This window comes from Podarcis muralis, chromosome 9, assembly GCF_964188315.1.
Source record: "Podarcis muralis chromosome 9, rPodMur119.hap1.1, whole genome shotgun sequence".
In the NCBI taxonomy this organism is placed as follows: domain Eukaryota; kingdom Metazoa; phylum Chordata; class Lepidosauria; order Squamata; family Lacertidae; genus Podarcis; species Podarcis muralis.
The window spans coordinates 7,732,447-7,758,638 of NC_135663.1; the positions used below are offsets into that span (position 1 = coordinate 7,732,447).

The 26,192-nt window shown below is 43.3% G+C and overlaps 1 protein-coding gene across 4 annotated transcripts in view; it reads left to right on the forward strand.

Annotated features, from left to right (window-relative positions):
- Nucleotides 1-26,192, forward strand: part of CTNNA2 (catenin alpha 2) — a 547,409-nt gene that overhangs the window by 451,840 nt on the left and 69,377 nt on the right. For all 4 annotated transcript variants that reach the window (XM_028744068.2, XM_028744067.2, XM_028744069.2 and 1 more), the window contains 3 exons: nt 4,805-4,897; nt 5,230-5,386; nt 10,467-10,667. In XM_028744068.2, the coding sequence (XP_028599901.1) occupies nt 4,805-4,897; nt 5,230-5,386; nt 10,467-10,667 (451 nt within the window). The remainder of the gene's footprint in view (nt 1-4,804; nt 4,898-5,229; nt 5,387-10,466; nt 10,668-26,192) is intronic.

The window sequence follows — 26,192 nt, forward strand, 5'->3', positions numbered from 1 at the left end:
AACGCCAGCTCCCTCCTCCACAAATGTGAGATGAATGCCACACCCCATAGTCATCTTTGACTGGACTTAACTGTCCAGGGGTCCTTTACCTTACCTTTATGCTACCTTTACTTCTGGATCCTTTGCTTTCACTTGAGGCTCAGGTGGCCTCAGTGGCACAGAGTGCCTTCCATCAGTTTCGGCTGGTGGCCCAGCTGCACCCCTGTCTGGACAAGGATAGCCTAACTTCTGCCACCTATGCTCTGGTAATCTCTAGGTTAGATTACTGCAATGTATTATACATAGGGACGTGGGTGGCGCTGTGGGTAAAACCTCAGCGCCTAGGACTTGCCGATCGCATGGTCGGCGGTTCGAATCCCCGCGGCGGGGTGCGCTTCCGTCGTTCGGTCCCAGCGCCTGCCAACCTAGCCGTTCGAAAGCACCCCTAAGTGCAAGTAGATAAATAGGGACCGCTTACTGGCGGGAAGGTAAACGGCGTTCCGTGTGCTGCGCTGGCTCGCCAGATGCAGCTTGTCATGCTGGCCATGTGACCCGGAAGTGTCTGCGGACAGCGCTGGCTCCCGGCCTATAGAGTGAGATGAGTGCACAACCCTAGAGTCTGTCAAGACTGGCCCGTACGGGCAGGGGTACCTTTACCTTTATTATACATAGGGCTGCCACTGAAGACAGTTTGGAAACTTCGGCTGGTGCAGAATTCGGCAAAGTGGGGCAAAATGGTTTGAGCACAGCACACTGATCCTGGACAGACTGCACTTGCTGCTGATTAGTTTCTATGCCCAACTCAAAGTGCAGGTTTTGAACTACAAAACCTTAAATGGCTCAGGACCACCATACCTCAAGGACCACCTCTTTCCATATGAACCAACCTAGACCCTGTGATAGTCATCTAAGGCCCTTCTTTGTGTGCCTCCTCTATGAGAGATCTGGAAAGTAGTAACACAAGAATGTGCCTTTTCTGAGGTGACTACCCATAAGTGCGAGGGACGCGGGTGGCGCTGTGGGTTAAACCACAGAGCCTAGGACTTGCCGATCAGGAGGTTGGCAGTTTGAATCCCCGTGACGGGGTGAGCTCCCATTACTCGGTCCCTGCTCCTGCCAACCTAGAAGTTTGAAAGCACGTCAAAGTGCAAGTAGATAAATAGGTACCGCTCTGGCAGGAATGTAAACAGCGTTTCCGTGTGCTGCTCTGGTTCACCAGAAGCGGCTTAGTCATGCTGGCCACATGACCCAGAAGCTGTACGCCGGCTCCCTCGGCCTATAAAATGAGATGAGCGCCGCAACCCCAGAGTCGGCCACAACTGGACCTACTGGTCAGGAGTCCCTTTACCTTTACCTTACCCCTAAGTGCAGAACCTGACATTTGTCCCTATTGAAATCATTTATCTTAGTTTGGAGCCAGTTCTCCAATCTGTTAAGGTAATCTTGAATCAAATTCTGTCTTCTGATGCATTAGCTAGCCCTCCCAGTTTGGTGTCATCTACTTTTTTGATGATGATGAGCATCCCCTCATTTCCTTCATCTAAGTTTCATCCATTTCTTTTATTGCAAGCTCTTTCAAAGCATTGTGACACTCAGGTTGCCACTTGATAGAATGAAGTATATTTGTGGGACTCCCATTAAGAAGCGGTAAACACCCTCCAAGCAGGGTTCTCCATCATTACATACCATGATGATGATGTTGAAGAAGAAGAGTTTGGATTTGATATCCCGCTTTATCACTACCCTAAGGTGTCTCAAAGCGGCTAACAATCTCCTTTCCCTTCCTCCCCCACAACAAACACTCTGTGAAGTGAGTGAGGCTGAGAGACTTCAGAGAAGTGTGACTAGCCCAAGGTCACCCAGCAGCTGCATTTGGAGGAGCGGGGACGCGAACCCGGTTCACCAGATTACGAGTCCACTGCTCTTAACCATTACACCACACTGGCGTATCATGAGTGTGATAAACAGTTGTCCTCCCCGCCGCCTGCATTTTAATATCTTAAAACAGCCTTACCCAACCTGGTGCCCTCCAGCTCTTTTGGACTATAGCTCCCAACAAGCTGGGGCCAACTGTAGCTGCAGTCGAAAACAACTAGAGAACACAAGGTTGGGGAAAGCTCTCTTGACTCAATCTGCAGCCTAACTTGGTGAAAATTGATGAATTGTTGCTTCTAAAAAGCAGGACGGCACTTAAAGTCAGACCTAAGCATTACTGTATTCAGCATGTGATTTCCCCCCCATACAAAGAAAGAGTCCAAGATGACCCACTAGTGATGCACTGAAAAGGCTTCTCTTTTCTTAGCCTGCTACCAGCTTGATGGTTCTGTTGCCATTTCAAGGTACCCTATTATGGTGCCATTAAAGTGGCTTTCAGGTGATATTCAGTGGACTCAAGAACAGGTTAGATATATAGTGCTTTTGGAGCCTTAGGACAGTGCTTTCATCTTGATGATCATAAAAGGGGAAAGGAAGCTTGAAAGATGGCTTATTTTGTAATAGGAGAAGCACATGTCTCTGTCTCGCCCGCCCATCTGAACTTTAATGTTCCTCGCTAGTGTTTAAGGCCCCTAATCCTGCACTATGTCTTTTAAGTTGAAGGATCTGAATCCCTAGCCCTGCCTTTGCATCCTAATTACTGTTTGCTGTAGCTTTTGGGGGCTTTTTAATGAAGATTAGGGGTATCGTTTGATGTATGCAAAGCAGCAGCTGACGAGCAAACACAGCAAATCAGCTGGAGCCTGTCATCTTAACGGAGCATTTCTGACGTGGGCGCTGCAGGGCTGTTAGTGAAAAGGCCAATTCATTTGTCTCCCTTTGAAATAAAAACAAGATCCCTCACGTTTCAATCAAGAGCCGGGCCGGGACGTGTCTGGAAGGCTTTTCTTGGCGCCTAGAATGGCTGTTGCTTCCATAGGTCTTGACACGGCAATGCATGCAAGTTGCGTCCTTGATAACAGTGGAGTGAAATTGGGAGAGCTGGAGGGGGGGGGGGGATGCTACTTGAACAGATGGATCCGGGCTTATATGGTGCTGTGCGTTGGAAACGGGAACAGATTAATGCCACGAGGGGAGACCAAAGGAATGGCAAAAGAGGAACAGAGGCATTTGAACTCATTCATGAATCATTTCCAACTGGTAGCTTTGCCTCTGGGCACAATAAATAATACCCAAGCAGAATATTTATTAAACACATTTTTTGGTTTTAATAGAGAATTAGAATTTGGAGTCAATAAGCTTTTCAGATACCCAAGCCAGATCTAGCTTCATTTTTCACATCTGCCACTCAACTTGCTTTGCTTATTTGTTTGATTAACATTAAAAAGTTTTCAGGCCAGGAGTTCCTCTTCTAAATTTCTTAAAGCTTAAGAGTTGCACATATTTTATTTTATTTTACTTTATTGTGTGTGTGTGGGGGGTGCTATCTGGAGGGAGAGAAGTTCTTGCTTCTGTAGATGTTGACAGAGTGTTTCTTGAAAACCACAGCCTTAATAACAGTGGATAACAAAATCATGAAGGATAAGGCTGCCAGTGGCTAGTAGCCATGATGGCTGTGCTCTGCCTCAATGGTCAGAGACAGTACCTTCTGAAAACCAGTTACTGGGAACCTGCTGTTGTGATTGGGTGCTGCTTGCAAGTTTTCCACAGGTCTGCCACTATGAGAACAGGATACTGGATTGAATGGACCATTGGCTTGATCCACATCATTTGCCATGATTCTGTGTGAGACAGTTCTCTATCCAAACTTAGCATTAGAGATTAGCAACATGGGATATTTATGGGATTTGAACCAGGGCCAGATAACATGTTTGCATTTATTGTTAATAAAAGCGTAGGAGAGGCAGAGGGAGTTCAAGCATGAATAATTCTTCTGATAAATAGACAATCACCTGAGAAAATTTTTCAGAGAGCTATTCACAAGCTACAGGTCAAGAGGCAGTCTATATAGCAGCTTCAGAGGTCTCAACGTTGGAAATAGCCAGAGTTTAGTTTGCCGAAGAGGAAGTGATTCGTGGATGTCTTTTCTTGACAGTACAAAAACACCAACTAACCATTTCCAATGCACCAGAACTTCTCATTCTTTTTCAGTGCAAATCTCCCTGTGCTTAGGACAGGGATGGGGGAGAAATTTGATTCAGTTCACATTTAAAGTTGAATCTACCTAATTCACCCTTTTGGGAACAATATGTTAGTCGAAACACAGCCATCCTTCAAAATGCACACTTCTCCAAATTTTGCAGTGCAGTTCTTCAGCCAAGCAATGTGTACGGAAATGTTCATGCTAGTGTAGAGTGGATTTTTTTTAAAAAAGAAAATAGCATGCAAAGATGAATTATATCAGGGGAACACGCTTTGCAAAAATGTCTCTAGGGGGATGAATTTGCATTTACGGAGGAAATTTCATGAGAACTTTTTTTAAAAAGTCAAAAGTGATACAGAAATGTGGAGAACTAAAGATAAGGTTGAGAAAATGAGAAACCTGAAATTGACAGATTCGGCCGTTCCTACCTACCTAAGGGACCTCAAAGCATAGGGGATCTTTCTGGTTATATGTACTGCATCATGTCCATTCAGCAGTTTGTCCTTTCAGCCAGGAACAAAGATAGATTTAGTAAGGTGAACTTTCTGCCCCCCTTTAGGCCTTACTTTCACTTTGGGAGGTTTCTGACCAAGATTGATGAAGGCTCACAAGAAGCTAATACGCTTAACATGCAATTTCTTTGTTCCTAGGCATTTTTCCGTACAAATAAAAAAGAGAGAGGGGAGAATTCTCCATATTGCCAGCAAACCCATTTTTTATTTTTATTTTTGCTGGCTTTTATTGCAGGTTGCCAATTTGGCCTGTTCAATTTCCAATAACGAAGAAGGTGTAAAATTAGTCCGCATGGCAGCAACCCAGATTGATAGTCTGTGTCCACAGGTAAGCCATATTTGTGCATGAAAAATATGTCTCTGTGTGTATATACTTGGAAGCCTTCTGCAGTATTAAAGAGCATAAGGTGCTTGACATAGAAAAACACCCGGTACGAAGATTAGAGTCTTGTGCCTTCCATTATATTGTTGATTGCCTTGCCCAAATAGCGAAAAATGCATTTGTATACTGAGCCTCGCTTAATGAACGGAGCGATCAAAGCACACAGCTGGGCTTTTAATGTAGTCTTTAATCAAATTGTTATTTTTTTCCCTTGAGAAGGGTCTCTTTCTCTCTCTTTCTCTTTGTCATTGCTCACAAGAACCAATTTTGACTCATAGGTGATAAACGCGGCCCTGACATTGGCTGCCAGACCCCAGAGTAAAGTGGCCCAGGACAACATGGACGTCTTCAAAGACCAGTGGGAGAAGCAAGTGCGGGTTCTCACCGAGGCCGTTGATGACATCACTTCTGTGGATGATTTCCTCTCCGTCTCAGGTAACACCATCCAAACAACATCCATTAAATGAACAGGTGGAATTGTTCCAGGATGAGTCTTCATAAGCCAAGCCAAGCTTTATCAAAGCATGAATCACTTCCCTTAGGGCATCTCTAAGTGATTTTTCAATACAATGAAACTATGAAAAACCTAAAAAGGAACAGTTGCATATATAAGAACAATACAACACACACACACACACACACACACACACAAAGAGAGAGCGACTGAAACAGCAGCATGTGTATAAAATCAATTCAAATCTAATACAGATACCAACATGGATATAAATCTCAACTTATGGGCTTGTTGAAAAAGGATTATATTCAACAGGGCAATAGAGACGGCACCTTCTTGATATATAATGGGAGGCGGTTCCAAAGGGCAAGTGCTGCCATCTAAGTATGTGAACCAGCCCATCAAGAACGAGGCCATATTTTATAATGGTGATGCAAAACATGAGCCATTAAAATGAAAATTGGCTTTCATAAGTATATAATATAAGAAGAGCCCTGCTGGAATCCAGCCAAAGGCCCATCTAGTCTCATAGTGGCCGACAAGATGCCCTAACGGGAAGTGCACAATCAGGATCTGAGTGCGAAATCACTCTCCCATCCTCTGGTTTCTAGTGACTGGTATTCAGAAGCAAGCTGCCTCTGACAGTGGAAGTAAAGCATAGCCATTGCAGCTAGTACACATGGATCCGTTGATAGATCCCACACATGTCCAACCTAGTGCTTTTTATATGAATTATTATTATTATTATTATTATTATTATTATTATTATTATTATTATTATTTTCATAAGTTTTATACTCCACTTGATTGTCAAAAGCATCAAAGCAGTTTACAAAAAGATAAAACAAGAGCCAGAAAAATGAACAACAATACTTTAAAATTTATAAAAGCTAAAATACCAAAACAGATTAAGAGCACCTCAAGTTTCTAAGCATCTGGGTAGGCTTATCGGAACAGGAATGGTTTTTAGCAGGTGGCGAAAAGAGTACAGCGAAAGTGCCTGCTTGATCTCAAGGAGTTCCAAAGTGTAGCCACCGCCACACTAAACAATCAAGTTCTTACAGATGTGTTGTGGGTATTGTGCCAATTGCGCCGGTCAAAGTGGTCAAGTGGGCACATGTGGAGTAAGGCAATTTTGTAGGTGAACTGGTCCCAAGTTGCTATGGACTTGATAAACTAATAGTAACACCTTGAACCTGGCCTGGTAGCAAATCAGCAACCCGTGCAGATCTCTGAGTACAGGAGTTAGTTCCCATCATCCCTGACCACTGGTCCTGTTAGCCAGGGATGATGGGAGTTGTAGTCCCAAATCATCTGGAGGGCCGAGTTTGGGGGTGCCTGAGTTAGATGCTGACAAAGCCTCACTCCTGGCAGTAGTCATGCCACAGCATTCTGCACTAACCGCAGCTTCCAGATCCAGACTGAGGGAAGCCCCACATATAGCGCATTGCGGTAATCCAGCCTTGAAGTAACCAGCGCACGAACTGCAACGCATAATATTACACAGGATAAGTACTTGTACCTATGGGACCACCTCTCCTGGTATGCCCCGCGGAGGACCTTAAGGTCCATAAATAGCAACACTCAAGAGGTCCCGGGCCCTAAGGAAGTCAGATTAGCCTCAACCAGAGCCAGGGCCTTTTCAACACCAGCTCTAGCCTGGTGGAACGCTCTGTCTCATGAGACCAGGGCCCTGCAGGATCTAATTTCTTTTTGTAGGGCCTGTAAGACAGAGTTGTTCCACCTGGCCTTTGGCTTGGAATCAGCCTGATCCCCTCCACCTCTTTCCTTTTCCTTCTGTGATGGACTTCCCTGGCTTTTCTGGCCCACGTAGGACCAGTCTGGATAGTTGGCCTTGGTGAAGATTTGATGTTTTCTCCCCCCAAACAGTTTTTGATCTGGGCTTCCACTGAAATGAGGCTACATTTTAAGTTGCATTTTAATCCTGTTTTTAAGTTGTATTTTAATCAATTGTTTTTATACCTGACGTTAGCCGTCCTGAGCCCGGTCTTGGCCGGGGAGGGTGGGGTATAAATTATTATTATTATTATTATTATTATTATTATTATTATTATTATTACTATTACTCTTTTTGCCATCCCTAATCTTTATTCAGACCAAGAGAGAGGGAGCCTGTCAATGTTGCAATGAGCTTCAGCAGCCACATGTTCAATCTTCGCCTTAAACATTTCTAATTTCCCCCCATAACTCTTTTGTCTGTGCATTGCTATGGAAAGCGCAAGAAGCACATTGACAACTAGCAGAATGGTTTGCAGAGGAAGTTGCCCGGCAACTAATGCTGTAAGACAAATGGTAAATTCTATGCACAAATGACAACTGTGGACCAAGCAGGCATTTTGGAATTGCTTCAGTTGTTGGCACACGCCTCCCAAAATCAGCAGGGTCAGGGACAGAGACTCACCTTCTCTGGGACCATCTGTTCTCCTTGAACCTTGTTTTTTACTCCAGTGGTTCCAAGCAAATAGCTGCCATTTGGCAGTCTCAAGCACTCTTTGCTGATAGGAACTATGCCAGTTACTGCATTATCTAGCCAGTTCATCTGTGGAATTTTGGGTGCACTCTGCTAAAAAGAAAATGAGAAACTTCTAAGCTTCCCAGTGGTTTATAATGGAAGGGTACCATCTGCAAAGTCCCCCAATAGTCAAGCACCTCAACTTCTGTGCCCTGTTTGGTTTCTTGCCTCTCTGTCCTTGTGGTTACCTAAGTCAGAGGCTGTGGGGGCTGGAGGAGGTTCCATCAGCTGTTCAGCAAGGTTTCCTTTATAGAGGAAAGAGCTTTGTGGTTATGCAAAATGAACAATTGCCACTTCTTCCTCTGGGAGATGTGTTGCAAGAAGATCAAAGGAAAGAAGGAAATGTCTTAGCAGGTTTTGTTCCCTGAAAATACATAAAAAGTATTCCATGTACTTTGCACCTGCATGCCTGCAATCTCCAGGATGTAGATGCATTTTGTCAATTGAGGTTTCAAATAGCTGTAAAACAGGGCTTGCAGCGTAGCTGTGCGTCTACTTCATTTGCATTCTTCCACTAGAATTACTAAGCTTTTTTTTTTTGCCTTTTTGCCTTTTTCACAATTAGGCCAGATGCAGAGAAAAGATGGTGGAGAGCTCCCCACCCCCAGTTACTTTTCTTCATGTCTCTTTTTACAAAGTCTAGGGGGGGGGGACTTGAGTAGAGATAAAAAGTGTGTGTGTGTGTGTGTGTGTGTGTGTGTGTGTGTGTTTATATATATATTATGTGTGTGTGTGTGTACACATACATACATATACATACCATTGTTTCAATGGGAAATAGCTTTGTGTCAGCATCTTTATTTATATTTTTAAATTAAATTTATATACCACCCTTTATCTGCAGATCTCAGGTCCTTAAAGATACAAGATAAAAACACCAAATGCATAATAAAAACAAGAACAACAACAAAGCAATAACCCCCGCCTCCCCGCACCCCCTCCCGCAAACACATTTAGAAGAATATAGGGTGTTAGTCTGAAGGTTTGTGATAGTCCATCCACAACTGGAATCTAGCCGTTGACAGCTATTTATTTATTTATTATTTATTTATTTATTTATTTATTTATTTATTTTTATATACCACCCTATACCCAGAGGTCTCAGGGTGGTTCACAGAAAAGATCACAATATATAAAATCAAAATAAGAACAATAACCCAATAGCACCCCCCAAAACAGAGCCACATTTTAAAAGGGTATAGGATGTCAACCAAAGGCCTGGTTAAAAAGGAACGTTTTTGCCTGGCGCCTAAAGGTGTATAATGAAAGCGCCAGGCTAACTTCCCTGGGGAGAGCATTCCACAGACGGGGAGCCACTGCAGAGAAGGCCCTGTTCTCATGTTGCCATCCTCCTGATCTCTTGAGAAGGAGGCAGACGAAGAAGGGCCTCAGAAGATGATCTCAGGGTCTGGGTAGGTTCCTATGGAAAGAGGCGGTCCTTGAGGTATTGCGGTCCTGAACAGTTTAAAGCTTTATAGGTCAAAACCAGCACTATCTACTGGGGTTATGCGGAAATCATACATTGTCCTAGGTAAATAAATCTGAGGAGTGGGATAAAATGTGTCAAGTAAATAAGGCATGCTGTTGGCCAGCCTGCTTAGTTTCAGCTCTCAGCCGAAATTACTCCTACATGCATGACACTACCTTGACTCTCATTGTTCAGCCTGTCAATGAAAAAGGCACGGAATGAATGAATGAATGAAACCTACCGTCTCCCTCCACTCTGTTGAATCTTCCTTTCCTCTATTGTCTTGGCTACTGCTAACATTTATATTGTATGCTCTTTGGGGGCAGGGATCTGGCAACATTATTATTGTTGCTGTTGTTAATATTCTTATTTCTGTCCTACAAGTTTGCCATTCTTTGCCAACAATGGAGAGGGAAAAACACCCTGAAATTTTATGAAAGCTCAAATATCCAGTTGAGTATTCGAACTGAACAAGCTTATGCAAAATAAGTAAATTGAAATGCATAATTTCCCCTGAGAACAGGATTTGGTTTTCTTTAAGGAGGATTTGCAGGGGTTTTTTTTTCCTCCTCCCGTTCATCTCTCCTGGTATGAACAGTGCTGATTATAATAATGAAGTCTAGGCCAGTGCTTAGGGAGGGAGTCATGGTGACCAGCACTGCTAGTGTGACTCCTAGCAGATTTCCTTTACACTAGCTATGAACCAGTGGATTGAGGCATCTGCCTTGTGGAGAGATCCACATTTGTCTCATATGACAGAAATCTGTCATATGCCGTTCTTTTATTTTAATTTTGGCTCTGCTAGCCCAGCTCCAAGCTTCTTAGCGAAATATTGAGCTTTAGTCTACCTGGACTTTAACCTTGTTCACCCAAGGATTCACTGGGTGGCACTGGGCCCATCTCAGTCATCTCATTCCATCTCCACCTACCCTAGATGCTTCCGTAAATTAGGATTTTGTTTGTGATCCATCTCGCAGCCTTGCTGCACAGACAGATCATACCGTTCTTTGAAAGGAGCCACGCAGCAAACCTTCTGTCTTGTGTATCTGTGTGTGTGCAGAAAACCACATTCTGGAGGACGTCAACAAATGTGTGATTGCATTGCAAGAGGGCGATGTTGACACGCTGGACAGGACCGCGGGGGCAATCCGAGGCCGTGCAGCCAGGGTCATCCATATCATTAACGCCGAGATGGAAAACTACGAAGCTGGGGTTTACACGGAGAAGGTGCTAGAAGCGACAAAGCTGCTTTCCGAAACAGGTGAGTGCGGACAGCAAATGGCTCTTTTCTTTTTCTTTCCATTTAAGGTCAATCAACAATCGGTTCTGTGACCTGTGGCAAACCTTGCATAGTGCTGCTTCCGACACAGTCACCGCCACTACATGTTGAAGCACGTTTGATAGGTCCGAACCATGGACAATCAGGCCTGGTGCCAGTGTTCAACCAAGTTGGGCACTCGCCATGACCCCAGGGGCTCAGAAAGGCCCATTACCAGCCAAACCTGGCTGTGCCAAGTTTCCTCATCAGGCCCCAGATGGCCATTTGGGCAGTGGGTAGGTGCTGCTGCTGCTGTTTTTGAGGGGGAGCCAAGCTCAGCACCCATCGCCTTAATTTACCCAGAATGCAATGCCTTAGGGTCCTTTAGATTTATGAAGTTTATAAAATTGTAGAGCTTATAGGTCAGGACAATACATTTTGGGCAAATTAAGCTGGTGAGCAGTCACCGTTGATGGAAGTCCATCTTAGCTCGTATTAAAAAGCTTTACCCCCTGCCTACTCACCTTGAAGATGTTTCTCTAGGGACCCTGTATGGAGGACAGTGAGTGGTATTGCTGTCATTGCTGTGGCAGAAGCAGCAGAAAAAAAAATAATTGTGTGGGGTAGGATTGTGTATTGTGGGGCTGGGCCCCATCAACATCAATAAGCCCCCAGAAGTCTGGTACTGATCCTGTGTGCTATGTTCTCCATGGGTTTGGGATCTTGTTATGGAAACGGTTTGGGAAAGGTTAATGTGACCCTTACCGATGAAGCCGTACCTTTCTTCCTTGAACGCAGCCTGAAAGCACCCTCTTCCTGTACAATTCATGTTTCTTCCAGAGCAGTCAATATTTAGTGGATTCTTAGTTGAGTTGTGAGTTGCTGCTCTCAGGAAACTAGAGTTTCATGCACCTCATACATTTAGAGCATATGTCCCCACTGGCGGAGGAAGAGGAGGGCAGGGGAGCGCACTGCCCCTGGCATCACGATCCCAGTGGGGTGCCATAGTGGCTGCCCCCCCATGCAGGGCACCACTCCCCAACAGGCAGCGTGCCACACCCCCAGGACACATGCCATTCCCCCAGGATGCGTGCCATGCCCCTGCTGGTGGCGCGCCATGCCCCCAGAATGTGTGTCACGCCCCTGTGGGGTGGCGCGCCATGCCCCCGGAACATGCACCAGCCACGCCCCCACCTGCTCTCCACCACTGTATGTCCCCCCCAAAAAACAACAACAACAACCAGGGAACTGTAGTTTATCTCCCACAGAGCAACAGTACCAAGTACCCTTAACAAACTCTGGCTCCCCTGGTTCTCCGAGGAAAGCCGTGTGTTTTATAAATATAGTTGAAAACCACTGCTGTAAGATATCCAGATTGCACCTCTTTAATTGGCTGGTGCAACTATGGAGAGCAGAGAACTATCCAACATAGTGCCTTCTCGGGGTTGTGGACTACAACTTCCAGCACCCCTGACCAGTGCCAGATGTACTTATAAGCTAAACAAGCTATAGCTTAGGGCCCAACTCTCTTGACCCCCCCCAATAAAAAAAACTGGATGTACATTACCAACATATAAGAAAAAAACAAATAAAATAAAACCTACAGACAGCAACAGTGTTTTTTGTTGTGTAGGCTTCTATGATGTAAGTAATGGGCCCCACCAGCTAGCCTGCTCCCTAAAATATCACTGGTTTGCTAATTTCTATATATAGGGTGCCTACATTCTGTATGGACTAGTAGTAACAATTACTTTGATAAAATATATATTTTGTTATGTGCAAATGGCTTTAGATACCTATTAGGTCCTTAAATTACCATATAGCATATACAGTATTCAACACAAAAAAACAGTGGCAATTTGTTGTTGACAGAGGGCAGCTGGACGTATAAAGAGCCCCATTATCTTAAGTAGCTTAGGGCCTCATCAAAACTGAATCTGGCCCTGCCCCTGAACATTGACCATGCTGGCTGGTATTGATGGGAGTTCTAGTCCAATAGCATCAGGAGGGCTTCACATTGTCCAGCTGTATCAATATCTCTCCCATGTCAGGGGATGGAGGCAGTCCCATAAGCACACAGAGGTGTGAGCATGGAGTCTCCTTTTCCACTGGAGGGAGCAAGGAATCTTGCTTTTGCAGAAGATCTGCATATGCACCAGGATGTTCACCAAGCAGTGGATTAGGTCTTTTAGGTAAAGGTAAAGGGACCCCTGACCATTAGGTCCAGTTGTGACCGACTCTGGGATTGCGTCGCTCATCTCGCTTTATTGGCCGAGGGAGCCGGAGTGCAGCTTCCGGGTCATGCGGACTAAGCCGCTTCTGGCGAACAAGAGCAGTGCAGGAAACACCGTTTACCTTCCTGCCAGAGTGGTACCTATTTATGTACTTGCACTTTGATGTGCTTTCAAACTGCTAGGTTGGCAGGCGCAGGGACCGAGCAACGTGAGCTCACCCTGTTGCCGGGGTTCGAACCGCCGACCTTCTGATCGGCAAGTCCTAGGCTCTGTGGTTTAACCCACAGCACCACCCAAGTCTTTTAATTGCCTGTTAATAGCCAGTTATCCCAGACAATGAAACCACCTAGAGGTGTGGACTGGTTTAAATTTATTTATTTATTTAAAAAAACACCACACAAACTGATGAAATGTGCAGCAGGTGTGGATCTAAAGTTCTCCAATGCAAATCCATTTGGGGATCACCAGCTAAATATTCTCTCCATTTCCATTAGACCCTTCATTAATAAAAGGTGAGTGTTTGCTTAAAAGAATAAAAAAATCATTTTGTATTCTGGCATGCTCAGTGTTCAGTTTAAAAAAAAGAAGACATCTATAATTGCTAAAATTTCAGGTCCAGCATTATGCAAAATTTTGCCTATTTGCTTTTCATAAAACTAATTCACAATGATAAAAACACAATAAACCAAATCTGCAGCAGACACATTAAATGGTTCCATGGCATATTTAATGTGCTCTTTAATAAAGCGTGAATTATAATAAAGTACTAACAGCCCTGTAGTAAATGCGTATTTGGCCAAACCCTCCTTTCAGGGTTTTTATGCAAAAAGAAAAAGGAAAAAGTTTAAAAGATCTAATTGCTGTGCTGTGCTGACATAGAGTGCCTAATTGCAGATGCCTGGTTTTTCCCCAAAAAAGTGCACGCTGTATTACATTGTTCATTTGCAAGACGACACAAGAGGGCTCTTTCCAGTATAGTCTGAGAAGTTCTTTTCATACAATTGCATCAAGATCCCTTTGGCATGATAATTTTCCCTGCGTGCGGAAGCGGGTGTGCACAGAATGAATCCTGATGGAGCCACATACATGGTTGTTATCAGTGATGTTCTCGTTGTTTTGCAGTGTAGGTGGGATGAGGGAAGAGGCCAAAGGAGTGGAAGCTTCCTAGAACTTTGGCCAAATCTGCATACTCTAGATTCTGGGAATGATTTTAGCAGATCTCCTGTTTAAACTGGAATTTAGGAGCAGGGGATTTCAAAGCAGAGGGACCATAAAGAGGGGAAACATCTCATTCCCAGTACAGAGGAGAGCAAGTAGCACAGTGACAGAGAATCCACATTGAATATAGAAGGCCCCAAAGTCTCCATGTAGGACAGGGCATTCTACAATTCTGGAGACCTGCTGCCAGTCAGTGTAGCCGATACTGAACTTGATGGAGCAATGGTTTGACCCAGTGGAAGGCAAATTCTTATGCTCCATACTAAATCAGTTGAAGTGAGTCTAAGTATATATTGATATTTGTATCTATATCATCTATATCTATATCATCTAAATCCATATCTATTTCGACACCTCCTGTTTTGAGAAGTTTTAAACGTTTGACTTTTTATGACGTTTTTATATTTTGTTGGAAGCTGCCCAGAGTATAAATAATAAAATAATAATAATAATAATAATAATAATAATAATAATAATAATAATAATTATTATTATTATTATTATTATTATTATTATTATTAGCATCATCATCATCATCATCATCATCATCATCCCCTGCTCTCCTTTCTTTATTTGCAACACTACAGCTGTGTCTGAGGCTTTCGCAATTTGTAACCTCTCTATTTGTTCCATAACTACTTTCTTCTCTGGTCTAGTTCTCATGGACAGCATATTAGGAGGCAAAAATGGTTATTGGTGCACTCTGTTAGGTGGGAACTCCTATGCTGGATTTCATTGTTAATTATCTTCCTGTGGAGGAGCACTCAACTGTGTGAATCCCCACATGCACCTGAAGTGGTACAGTCTGGAAGCAAATTGGCTTCCTCATCCTCTGTCCGTGAGGATAATCCCAGGTCTCTCTCACTGCACCATTGTCTCACAAGTACCCACTCTTTATTCACTCTGTGTTTCCTTTCCTTCGTTTGTCAGCCTCCCCTCACCGGTCTCTGTACTCCATTCCTGAGCATTATGAGTAATTGACTATTCATTTGCTACAGTCTTCCATTATGGGACTCCTAAGAACATAAGAAGAGCCTGCTAATTCAGGCCAATAACCCATCATGTCCCACATCCTTTTCTCACAGTGGCCAACCAGGTCCCTGAGGAGAACCTGTGGGCAAGATTGGAGCACAAGAGTACCCTCCCCTCCTGTAGTTTCCAGCAACTGGTATTCAGAAGCATTGCTGCCTCCAACCATGGAGGCAGAGCTTAGCCATTGTGACTAGTAGCCAGCGATAGCCTTCACAGCAGAGTACATGGGGTTCCCAGGCAGTGCCCCATCCAGGCATTGACCGGATCCCAGAGCTGCTTAGTTTCAGCAAGGTTAGTACATCTGCCTTCAAACCACATCCTTGAGACCACACCAGTGAAGGACCCTGAGAAGTAAGAGGGTCATCCAGCATGGCTGATTGGAAGGCTGGCTGCAAGGGGCTGGAAAACCAGGCAAGTATATTACTCTACCTAATGGTAGGGCCAGCTATCTTCTCCACCCCAGCGGCTCCTTGGCAAGCAAGCTATCCCTGTCAACTTCCCGGCTTTAATATGTAGTAAGACATGTCTGTAGTTAAATAACTCTGGTATAACTCTAGTTTTCTATGAAGGAAATTTGCCATAAATCAAATCACATTTCTGTAATTTGTGCATTCTTATCGCTAATATTCACTTTGCCATATATATATTCATGGTAAACCAATGACTCTGATGCTGGGAGAATGCAAATGGGTATGCAAATAAGTAAGTAAGTTGTTGCTGTTGCACAAGGCCAGATTTTGCCCTAGATGCTTAAACATCCTATTGTATTCGACCCGCATGTGGGTGAGACCATTTTGTACTCCATTTGCTTCCCCACTTTTTCTTTAATTGAACATTTATTCATTTTCAAATGAGGAGCTTTGGAAGATCTAGAGGGGAACTAATTTGAATGATAATAGAAAAGGGGAAACTGGGCACAGCCCTCTCTCATAATTATTATTTACACTTTCACAGATCTCTTCAAGGAAAGCATCTGGATGTTGAGCTGGAAAAATCCACACAGCCTTGCAAAGTGCTATTTTCCCCCAGCTGTTTTTCTGGGGTTAGGCTAGGGTGTATTTTCTTCTCCTTCTCATTTGTGGAGGCATCCATGCTAAGGATATATATGGAGGAAAATAAATTCCTACCGCAGGGCAGGATAGCCTGAGTTCAAAGAACTCCAGATTTAACTAAAACCCTGAAATGTAGCTGGGCTACATCCTACATTGATCACATCAAAAGCCGTCACAAGTAAGCAGGCTGTCATTTCACGAGGAGATTGACAGCCAGTAAACTGGGGGTGATGGTCCCCTTTCCCTGCCCAGTATTTATCTTGGCTTATCTCAGGTCTCCTTTAGCAACTAATTTTCCCTGCTCCTCCCCTCCACCCCACCCCATCTAGGGACACTTAGCAGCTAAAGGAGAGATGAGATCACTGAAGATAACAGAATGGACAAGAAGCCAAACAGTTCTGTGATCCCTGCCATCCTTGTATTGTCAGAATTTCCAGTAGCCTGAGTCTGGCTTACTCACCACTATCATTTTATTATTTGTACCCTGCCCATCTGACTGGGTTGCCCCAGCCACTCTGGGAGGCTTCCAAAATGTTCAAAAATGACTCCTGAACTGCCTCTCCTGATTCGAATGGAACAGAGAGGCAGACCTAGGTATCATCAGCATGCAGATGACACCTCACGACAAACCCTAATGACCTCTCCCCACAATTTCATATAGTTGTTGAAGAGCACAGGGAACAAGAATGATCCTGCAGAACACCACACATCAGTTCCCACAGTTTTGAGCAGAAGTCCCCCACTGCTACCCTCTGGAAACAACCTCGGAGGTAGAAGCAGAACCAGGGCATGGCAAGGACTCCCATTCTTACCCTCAGTGCCACTCAAGGAGAATACCATGGTCAGTGATTTTGAATGCCACAGAGATGTCAAGGAGACTGAACAGAGCTGCCGTCCCTTCATCCCTCTTCTAACAAAAGTCATCAACCAGGGCAGCTAAGGATCTGAAACTGGATTGAAATAGCACCAGGAGAGTTCTTATCTGAATTCACAAAGATTGATTTTCCTAATCAAGAGGGACACATCAAGGAAAAGCCAGGGGTACTCAAGACGTTCCAGGCAAGTGGAGAAATGGGAAGCATGGTTGACTTATGCTCAAGATTGCACCAGCAGGGTAGGGCCACAGGAATATGCTCCTGGCAGCAGTGGTGATGTCAGTTACCAGGAGGAGCAAAGTTGGAGCTTCACAGGAACACTAGTAGTAGCAATGGACTGATTCTCTTAGAGCATCTGCCCCCCCCCTCCAGCCTCTCCACTGCCTTGTTCTTCTCCCACCTTGTAAATGACAATGACTTTGCAGCTGAGAGGCTATTGCTGCAGCTCCTGCTTACCAGGAGAGCCATTCCTGACCGTATCAGCCAAAATTTCAAAAAAGATTAAATTTTATATATCACCATTTGTCAAAAGGCCACAGGGCAGTTAAAGTAGCATAACTACATAACATGAGATCAACTCAATGCAAACAAACAATAAGGTAAAGGTAAAGGTACCCCTGCCCATACGGGCCAGTCTTGCCAGACTCTAGGGTTGTGCGCCCATCTCACTCAAGAGGCCGGGGGCCAGCGCTGTCCACAGACACTTCCGGGTCACGTGGCCAGCGTGACATCACTGCTCTGGCGAGCCAGAGCCGCACACGGAAACGCCGTTTGCCTTCCCGCTAGTAAGCGGTCCCTATTTATCTACTTGCACCCGGGAGTGCTTTCGAACTGCTAGGTTGGCAGGCGGTGGGACCGAACAACGGGAGCGCACCCCGCCGTGGGGATTCGAACCGCCGACCTTTCGATCGGCAAGCCCTAGGCACTGAGGCTTTTACCCACAGCGCCACCCGCGTCCCATCAAACAATACAGCATAATACTTCCTTCTGAATAATAAGGGAGGGGGGAGCCAAAAGAGTGTCTCTCTTCTCGCCTCTCTGCTTGCTTGAAATGTCTGAAGCACCTCTGGGGTTCCCTTTATGGGGCAGGGGGAGTGCCATGCTATAGCTCCTCCCCTCAAGGCCTCACCCCCTTTGATGAAGAGAGAGAAAGGGTTGTGTGACTGCTAGGCAGAAAAGGGGTTGCATAAAAATGGAACTGTAAGATGAAAAGGATGCAAATGTGTAACTGAATACTATTTAGGAGGCTTTTTTATTTTTAAGAATAGGAAAACATCACTAGATTGGGGAGATGTGTAGTCGGAGGAAGAAAGCAGAGGTAAATAGAATCAAGACAGTTAAAACATGCCTCTTGAAAAGTGCATTTTCTTTTCATCTTCAAAATTTGTGGGTTCCCTCCCTCTCCAAAATGTGTTTATATCCTTTCTGTGTTTAGTGGAATATTTGGGATTTTTCCCTCTCCGATCCCTGCCCTATAACATAATGGAAGCCACCGCTTGCGTTCTTGGACTGTCTACAGCCTCAGCTGATCCCATCCCTGTTCCCCGGTGTCTCTGGCATCGACATTAGTGACTGTTCACACGCTGCAGATAAAACTTCCTTAAAGTGCTCTTGTCTCATTACAGTCCCCCTTTAAAAAAATAATGCACAGCACTTGATTACCGCTTTATGCCAGCCATGAAACCGCAAAGATGCATAAACTCAAATATTTGTGCATTTCAGTGAGACTAAATTGCATCCTCTTAATGAGACAGAATAGAACTCTTAAGATATTCTGACATCTCTTGAATTTCCCCTCCTGTAATTATACACAATGCCAGTTTTCTTTCAACCCCAGCTTAAATGATTTGAATTGCAGGCTACATGTTAGGTGGACCTGGCTTTGTACTCTTAAATTTCCATTTATTCAGATGTATGCCACTCATATTAATAGTGAATGGTTCCGCCTGTCAATTTTTGTCATGGTCTGCTGGGCAATAAAGCAGCTAATTTGCTACTGTGTTCCCCCTTCCCCAAAAGTCAGCCACTTCTATTTAACATACAGCAACATGTAGCATCACTGTTATATTTTCTATAGCTGTAAAACAGAGTTGATCTATCTTTGGACTTTACAAATCCTAAATGTGCTTTTCTAGCCAACATTCAGAGAGGCTCGTGAAACTAAGGCCCAATGTCTTTATGCTAGTGTTGTAGCGGAAGAGGAAGGGAAAGCTGGGGAAAATTAGCCTCATAAGAGATAGCAATGAAGGTTGGGGTGAACCAGGCAACGTCTTCAACTTCCTGTATAACTCAGCTGAGAGGGAAAGTGCAAGGAATGATTCAAACCCCTTAAACTTTCCTTTCTTGTTGGGGCTGCCTGTGGGATGGAGTCTTAAGGGTTCTGATCCAGTTGAGTCAGGCTACAAATGTGATCAGGCTAATGGATAGCTGGGCTCCAAGATCTCAACTGATCGGATGTGGCACAATCAAAAGGGATGGAAAGGTCGTCAAAAAATCATCTGTGCAAAGCGTCAATGCCCACCCCATCAGTTTTGCAACACATTGAACATACGCTGACAAGCAAGTGGAACATTTTTTGAGATGCAGCTGCAAAAAATTTAAATAAAAGCCTAGTGCTGTTCTAGGCTTCATCAACAGAAGTCTAGTGTCCAGGTCAAGGGAAGTAATAGTCCCATTCTATTCTGCCTTGGTCAGACCACACCTGGAATACCGTGTCCATTTCGGGCCCCACAATTTAAGAAGGATGTTGACAAGCTGGAATGTGTGCAGAGGAGGGTGACCAAGATGATCAAGGGTCTGGAAACCAAGCCTGATGAGGAACGGTTGAGGGAGGTGATGAGAAGCTGCAGCAGAGAAATCACACAGGGCTCTGCAAGCTCTTGCGAGAGATCTCTGTAACACTCGTGTTCCCGCTTCTCCAGTATTGGCAGTGGCAGTAGACAGGCAAATTAGTGGGATCTGCCACCTTAGGATCCCAGCAGGGTCCCACTGCCGGAGGCAAGTGCCCCTGTTGGCCTAGTGCTAAGGCTGGCTCTGCTTATCTTTTTTTTTTTTCATATGTGATTTATTAATTTGATGAATTCCAACCTAAAAAATCACCCAGCATAGCAACCTCCTACGTCATTTAAGAACATTGTGTTAGTGAATGTAGTTATTCAATAGGCCCCTAGTGCAATCCAAAGACACACGTAGCTGAGAGACTTAATTCTGTGCAAGGTGGAATGACAATGGCAAAATCCCCATTCAAAATGGCGTTGATTATCTTAAGAGAGGGATAAATCAGCATGCATTCTGAAAGGTTAAATCATGCTTCTCTTAACAGCCAGAATTGTTGTAATGAAAGTGTGCTTTGCAAAGGAAGAAGAAAAAAATAACAGTACAATGCCATACAAAGTGGGAATGTGTGGGCATAATTGAATATGTTTCAAAAGATTTTCCACATAGTCTGTCACGAGTTTATTTTTGGAAAACCTCTGATGAAAGGTAAAATATATAAATACAAAAACACCTTTGATGGATTAAGTCCTGGTTAAAGAGATAGGGAACCAAATATAAATCAAGCAGGAGAGGATTTATCCTGCAAGAGCCTAGAGATTGGTAATATGGCTAGCATTGTGTGCTGCAATTAATTAACAGGCACAGAGCAAAGAAGACGAATTCATCAAAAGACAATACATCCCGGGATACAATTAACAGAAATGGCTTTTAGAATGGCTGCAATACAAGGTCAAAGAGCAGTTACTAGCCTACCCTGTCTTAATAGCAGTGCTTTGTATCTGCTTTGTCTCATACGCCAGCTTCAGCCATATCCAGATAATCACCAGTTGGCCAATGTATTATTATTATTATTATTATTATTATTATTATTATTATTATTATTATTATTTTATTGGTTTTACATATATTCACATTACGTAACATCATATCCTCTTATTTTATCTCTTTGGCTCGACTGAGCCTAACGGCTTCCCTCCCTCCCGTCTAATGGTTTACAAAATTCAACTTTGCATCTTTACATTTCGCTTCGTTTCCTATCCTTGTTATATCATTACCTAAAATATTATATTACTGAACCCGAATAGGTAGCAATTTCACCTTACAAATCTTCAGATAAGCCTGCTAATGATGTTAATTGCTTACAGTTGTCTTTCAAATATAATATAAATTTGTTCCAGTCCTTTTGGAATGCTTGATCTCGCTGGTTCTGGATTCTTCCCGTCAGTTTCGCCAGTTCTGCAAAGTCCAACAGCTTCATCTGCCACTCTTCCTTTGTTGGTAACCCCTGTTGTTTCCATCTTTGGGCTAACAAAATTCTTGCCGCAGTTGTTGCATATAAGAACAATTTTTTATCTTGTCTCGGTATCTCTCTACCCACTACCCCCAATAAAAAAAGCTTCTGTTTTTTTAACAAAAGTGTTTTAAAACATTTTCTTTAGCTCATTATATATCATTTCCCAGAAAGCTTTCCTCAGCATGGGTCCTTTGTTTCTTTGTTAACTGCATATTGTATGACATTTAACTCATCATAAATTATCTATAATCTTTGTAGCATATGGCATTGCAGAAGTTAACCAAAGCATGTCAAAGATTTCGTATGGGAACAGTGTTCTTTTAAATATAATATGTATATATCCCATTCTTTGTTAAACTTTTGGTTTGTCTGTTTCCTAATTTTTCATGTCATCTTTACCATGGTCAAATAATTTTGCCTTGCCATTCTATTTTGGTTGGTATTTTATCTCCCTTCCACCATTTGTCTATCAGCATTCTCGCGGCAGTTGGCCAATGTAGTCCATGCAGCGCTAACCTCGAGACCAATTGCTGCAATGCACTTCATTTGGCCCTGCCTTTGAGCTTGGTCCAAAAGTGCCAGCTGTTTCAGGATGCAGGGGCTAGACTGCTGATGGGAACAGACAGAAAATAGCATGTGACAGCATTGTCTTCGCTGGCCACCCATGCAGCATACCTTAACGGCAGCCTGACTCCTTGTATTCCAGATTAAGCATCATGAGTTGTCTCGTGTTTCCGAGGCCCAAATCCCTTCAATTAGAAGCAGAGCATTTTTTGTCTCTCGCCCCACCCTGTGGAACCCTCTTCCAGCAGAGATTCAGTAGACATTCTTACTTTTGACTTTTAGGCATCTCTTGAAGACCCTTTTACTGTGGCAGGCCTTATCCACTGCTTATTTTTGATTAGACATTCAAGTTTATCTGCATTTTTTGGACTATATAATAGGATTTTAAGATTGCTGTCATGCTGCAGTTGGCTTATCACTATGTAAGGAAACGCTGCATGCATTTACAACTTAAATTATAATATTTATTTATTTATAGTGATTTATCTATCAGAGTATTTAGAAAGCACCAGTTCATATAATATCTCTATCTATCTATCTATCTATCTATCTATCTATCTCTATCTATCTATCTATCTATCTAGCTATCTGTCGTATAATAAAATCATTAAAACACCATAAAATCATAAAATACAAATGACCCACATCAAATCAAATTCATTCTCTAAAAAAACAAAGATATTTTCAGCAGGCGACATATCGGAATTTGTAGGTGCCTGTCTGATTCAGTAGGAACAGTGTTCCATATTACTGGTGCCACCATGCTAAAAGCTTTGGTGCATTATTTTATTTATAAGAATATGTATAAATAATATAGTTAAAGAATGAACAGTTGTTCAGCTCAAAATAAAGCACATAAAACAGAGACGGGGAGGGGGAGATATAATGAGGGAGAGGAAAAGGGCACAGGAAAGTTAGATCTCTCAGGCTCATTCCTGCAGGATCAGGCCAGATGTACATTTTGCAGAGTCAGGATTAAGAGTGAAGAGCCAGTGACAAAGTGTGAGCAGGAAAAAGACTCGCTGTTAAGGCTTATGCTCCAGTGTAAGAGCCGTCAGGTCTGACGAGCTGTATCTAGTGCAAGACGAAAACTTGGTCTGTGGCCAAAGTGCTTGCTCTGTCAGCCAGTGAGTCAAGGAAGAAGCATGGATACTGGCACAATACATGAGCCACGTCAGATCTGGAGGTGGGGACTGTCTTACAAAGTGTTTCTGTTGACAAATCACTCTGTTTCTGCCCTTGTCCCTATACAGTGCTACCTTGGTTCTCAGACAACTCGGAACCCAAACACTGCAAACCCAGAAGTAAGTGTTCTGGTTTGTGAACTCTTTTCGGAAGCCGAACATGCTCCATTTTGAGTGTTATGCTTCCAATTTGAGTGCCACACTTCCGTTTTGAGGGTTACACTGAGGTCTGTCTGTTTTTGCTATTTATTTTGCATTTTTGTCTTTGCGACTCTCGTTTTTTGTTTTTGTGACTGTGTGGAAGAACCCAGATCAGCTACTGATTGATTGATTGTGACTGCAGTACATTGCTTATTGCTTTCATTTTATGGATCAGTGGTCTTGTTAGATAGTAAAATTCATGTTAAATTGCTGTTTTAGGGGTTGTTTTTTAAAATCCATTTTGCATTACTTTCTATGGGAAAGTGCGCCTTGGTTTTGGAATGCTTTGGTTTTGGAACGGACTTCCGGAATGGATTAAGTTTGAGAACCAAGGTACCTCTGTACAGTATAACTCAGGGATGGGGAACGTCAGACTTCTGGGTCAAATGTGGCACTCTCCCCATACCATACCTCCTCCCCAGCTACACATCTCCCCAGGCCACACCCATTTCTGGCTCTGCTTTGCATCCTCTTTGAGTGCTTGCGCCTGGCTGGAATGTGTCCTTGAACTTTGATAATGCTTCTCATTGGCCATAATGGAGGAAAACATATGCACGTGTTTGCAACTGGCAACAAAAATAACATCCAGGTTTGTTGCTCTGCCTCCATTTGTCTCTGGCCCTGCTGACCATGGAATGGAATGTGGCCTTTGTGGAACCTCAAAATTATTATTATTATTATTATTATTATTATTATTATTATTATTATTACCCCACTCATCTGGCTTGGTTTCCCTATCCCTGGTGCTACATTTTTACACCGTTTTGAAAACTCATGCAAATTATTATCAAAATGGGGAGCACCTTTTACATGGCATAATTGTTTTTTGTGAAGTACACCCTCTTGCCTGTTTCAGCTCAGCCCTGATATGGTTGATAATTCCATAGCTAATAAAATATAAGCTGGGAACAAAAATTTGCCCTGAGATCCCTTATGAGCTTCATTGTAGATCAGGGATTTGAACCTGGGCCGCGCAGTGTGAGGCTTAGCAGGAGTTTCCAGCATGGTTTGACTTTAGGATGCTTTCAGGACTTATTTTGAAGTGAGATTTGATATTTGCAAAGATTGCTTTTTGAAATAATCCTGCAGGCACATATCCTTGGAGGAAATATGAACTTGTAGGCTTGTATGTAAGTTTTCTGGTGATATTCCCATGAGCCGGAGAGTGGAGGAGTAAGGATTATAAGTGGAGTGGATGGGGAAGAGATTCTGAACAAGGAGAGGTGCAACAAACTGAGGCTATTTATTCTGGGAAAAGGCGAATAAGAAGAAAACCCGGGAGAGGCACACAGGGGCACAACATGTGTGAACATTTGCATATGCCTTTGTTATTGTTCAGATTCTCCCTGCAAACTCTGAAGGTCTAAACTGACTCTTCAAAACAAGGAGCAAACAAGGAATTTGTCTCCAGATGCTTCAGCACTAAGTTTGAAAAGTGCACTGAAAGTTGATGACATTCACAGCACATCTCTCAATCACTGCCTTTTAAGTGTGTGTGTAATTTATATACTACACACACACACACACACAAAATCTTTTTACAGAAGCATGCAAACACAGAGAAACAATTTGCCTTGCAGATCGGTGAGACTCCATTTTGAAGGCCAAGCTAGGAATGTAAAGTTCTTGGATGCCACACAGAAGTATATCAATTGCTAGTTTGCCAGTCTCTTACTAAGGCATTTCCACAGGAGTCCAAGCAGATGATTCAAAATGTACCTGGTTTAGAGTATAATTCTATGTTTCTAGGCTAATCTGTGCCTCTGCCCAGATGATGATGGATTCCAGGGCCCATCAGGCCCAGCCAGCTGGACCAGTGCTCAAGGATGACAGGACTTGTATACAGTCCAATGAAATCAGGAGAGCACTAGGTTATCCATCCCAGTTCTAGGCATTCTTAATCTAAACCCTGCATATTGTCAAACTAGTCAAAAGTGCACTCTCGGTTCTTCCTTTGCACCCCTGACTTAAATTCAAGTAAGGGATATTTGAATTCAATCTGAACTGAAGAGGAAGGATTCGGTGTGCATTTAAGAATGTTCTCTTAGCCCTTTCCTTTGAGGCTGGCTCAAATTGATGTCAGGTGATTGACAGATGAGCAGCCCCAACCTCACTGCTGCTACACCCGTCCCCCCTTCTCCCGGTAAGCAGCAATGACACAACCCACCATTGATCAGATTAGCACCACCGCCCCATCATGCCCCCTCTAGTGGCTGCTAACTATCCTCCATGAATTTCTATAATCCTATTTCTAAGCCATCCAGGATAATGAACAGCACCATATCCCACAGCAGTAAATTCTGCAATTCACAGTTAATTGCAGTTAATTATGCCTTGTGTGCAGAAGTGTTTTATTTTCTTTATCCTGAATCAATTGACAGTGAATGTTTCTAGGTGATCCTCAGTTAATTGACGAGAGAGGCAGAAAAATGAAACATAAACATAATATCTGGTCCAGCGTACCTGTTGGAGGATTACAGAAACCACTGGAATTTCTGGCAAAGCACTGTTGCCCAAATCTAACCAGGCCGTATCTACCAAATCACTAACGTGAAAACTGCTGAAATAGCTAACTCTCTCTCATGGGACTGTATTTATAGTGAAATTTGTTGAATCCCAGAAGGACTTGTATATCAATTTCCAATTGGCAACCTTTGGAATATTTGTGATATATATGTGGATGTTGAATGCATACTAGATTAATTGCCAGTGCCAAATCGTGTAATACTGTTATGGCACTACTGTTAAAAGCATGCTTTCTTTTAATTATGCCCATAACAATCAGGCTCAAAATGTTGGAAATTAGCCACACAAAGCCTTTTATATCAGATTTAAATGTAATAAAACTTGCATGAAATATTTAGAATCCTCTGGCAT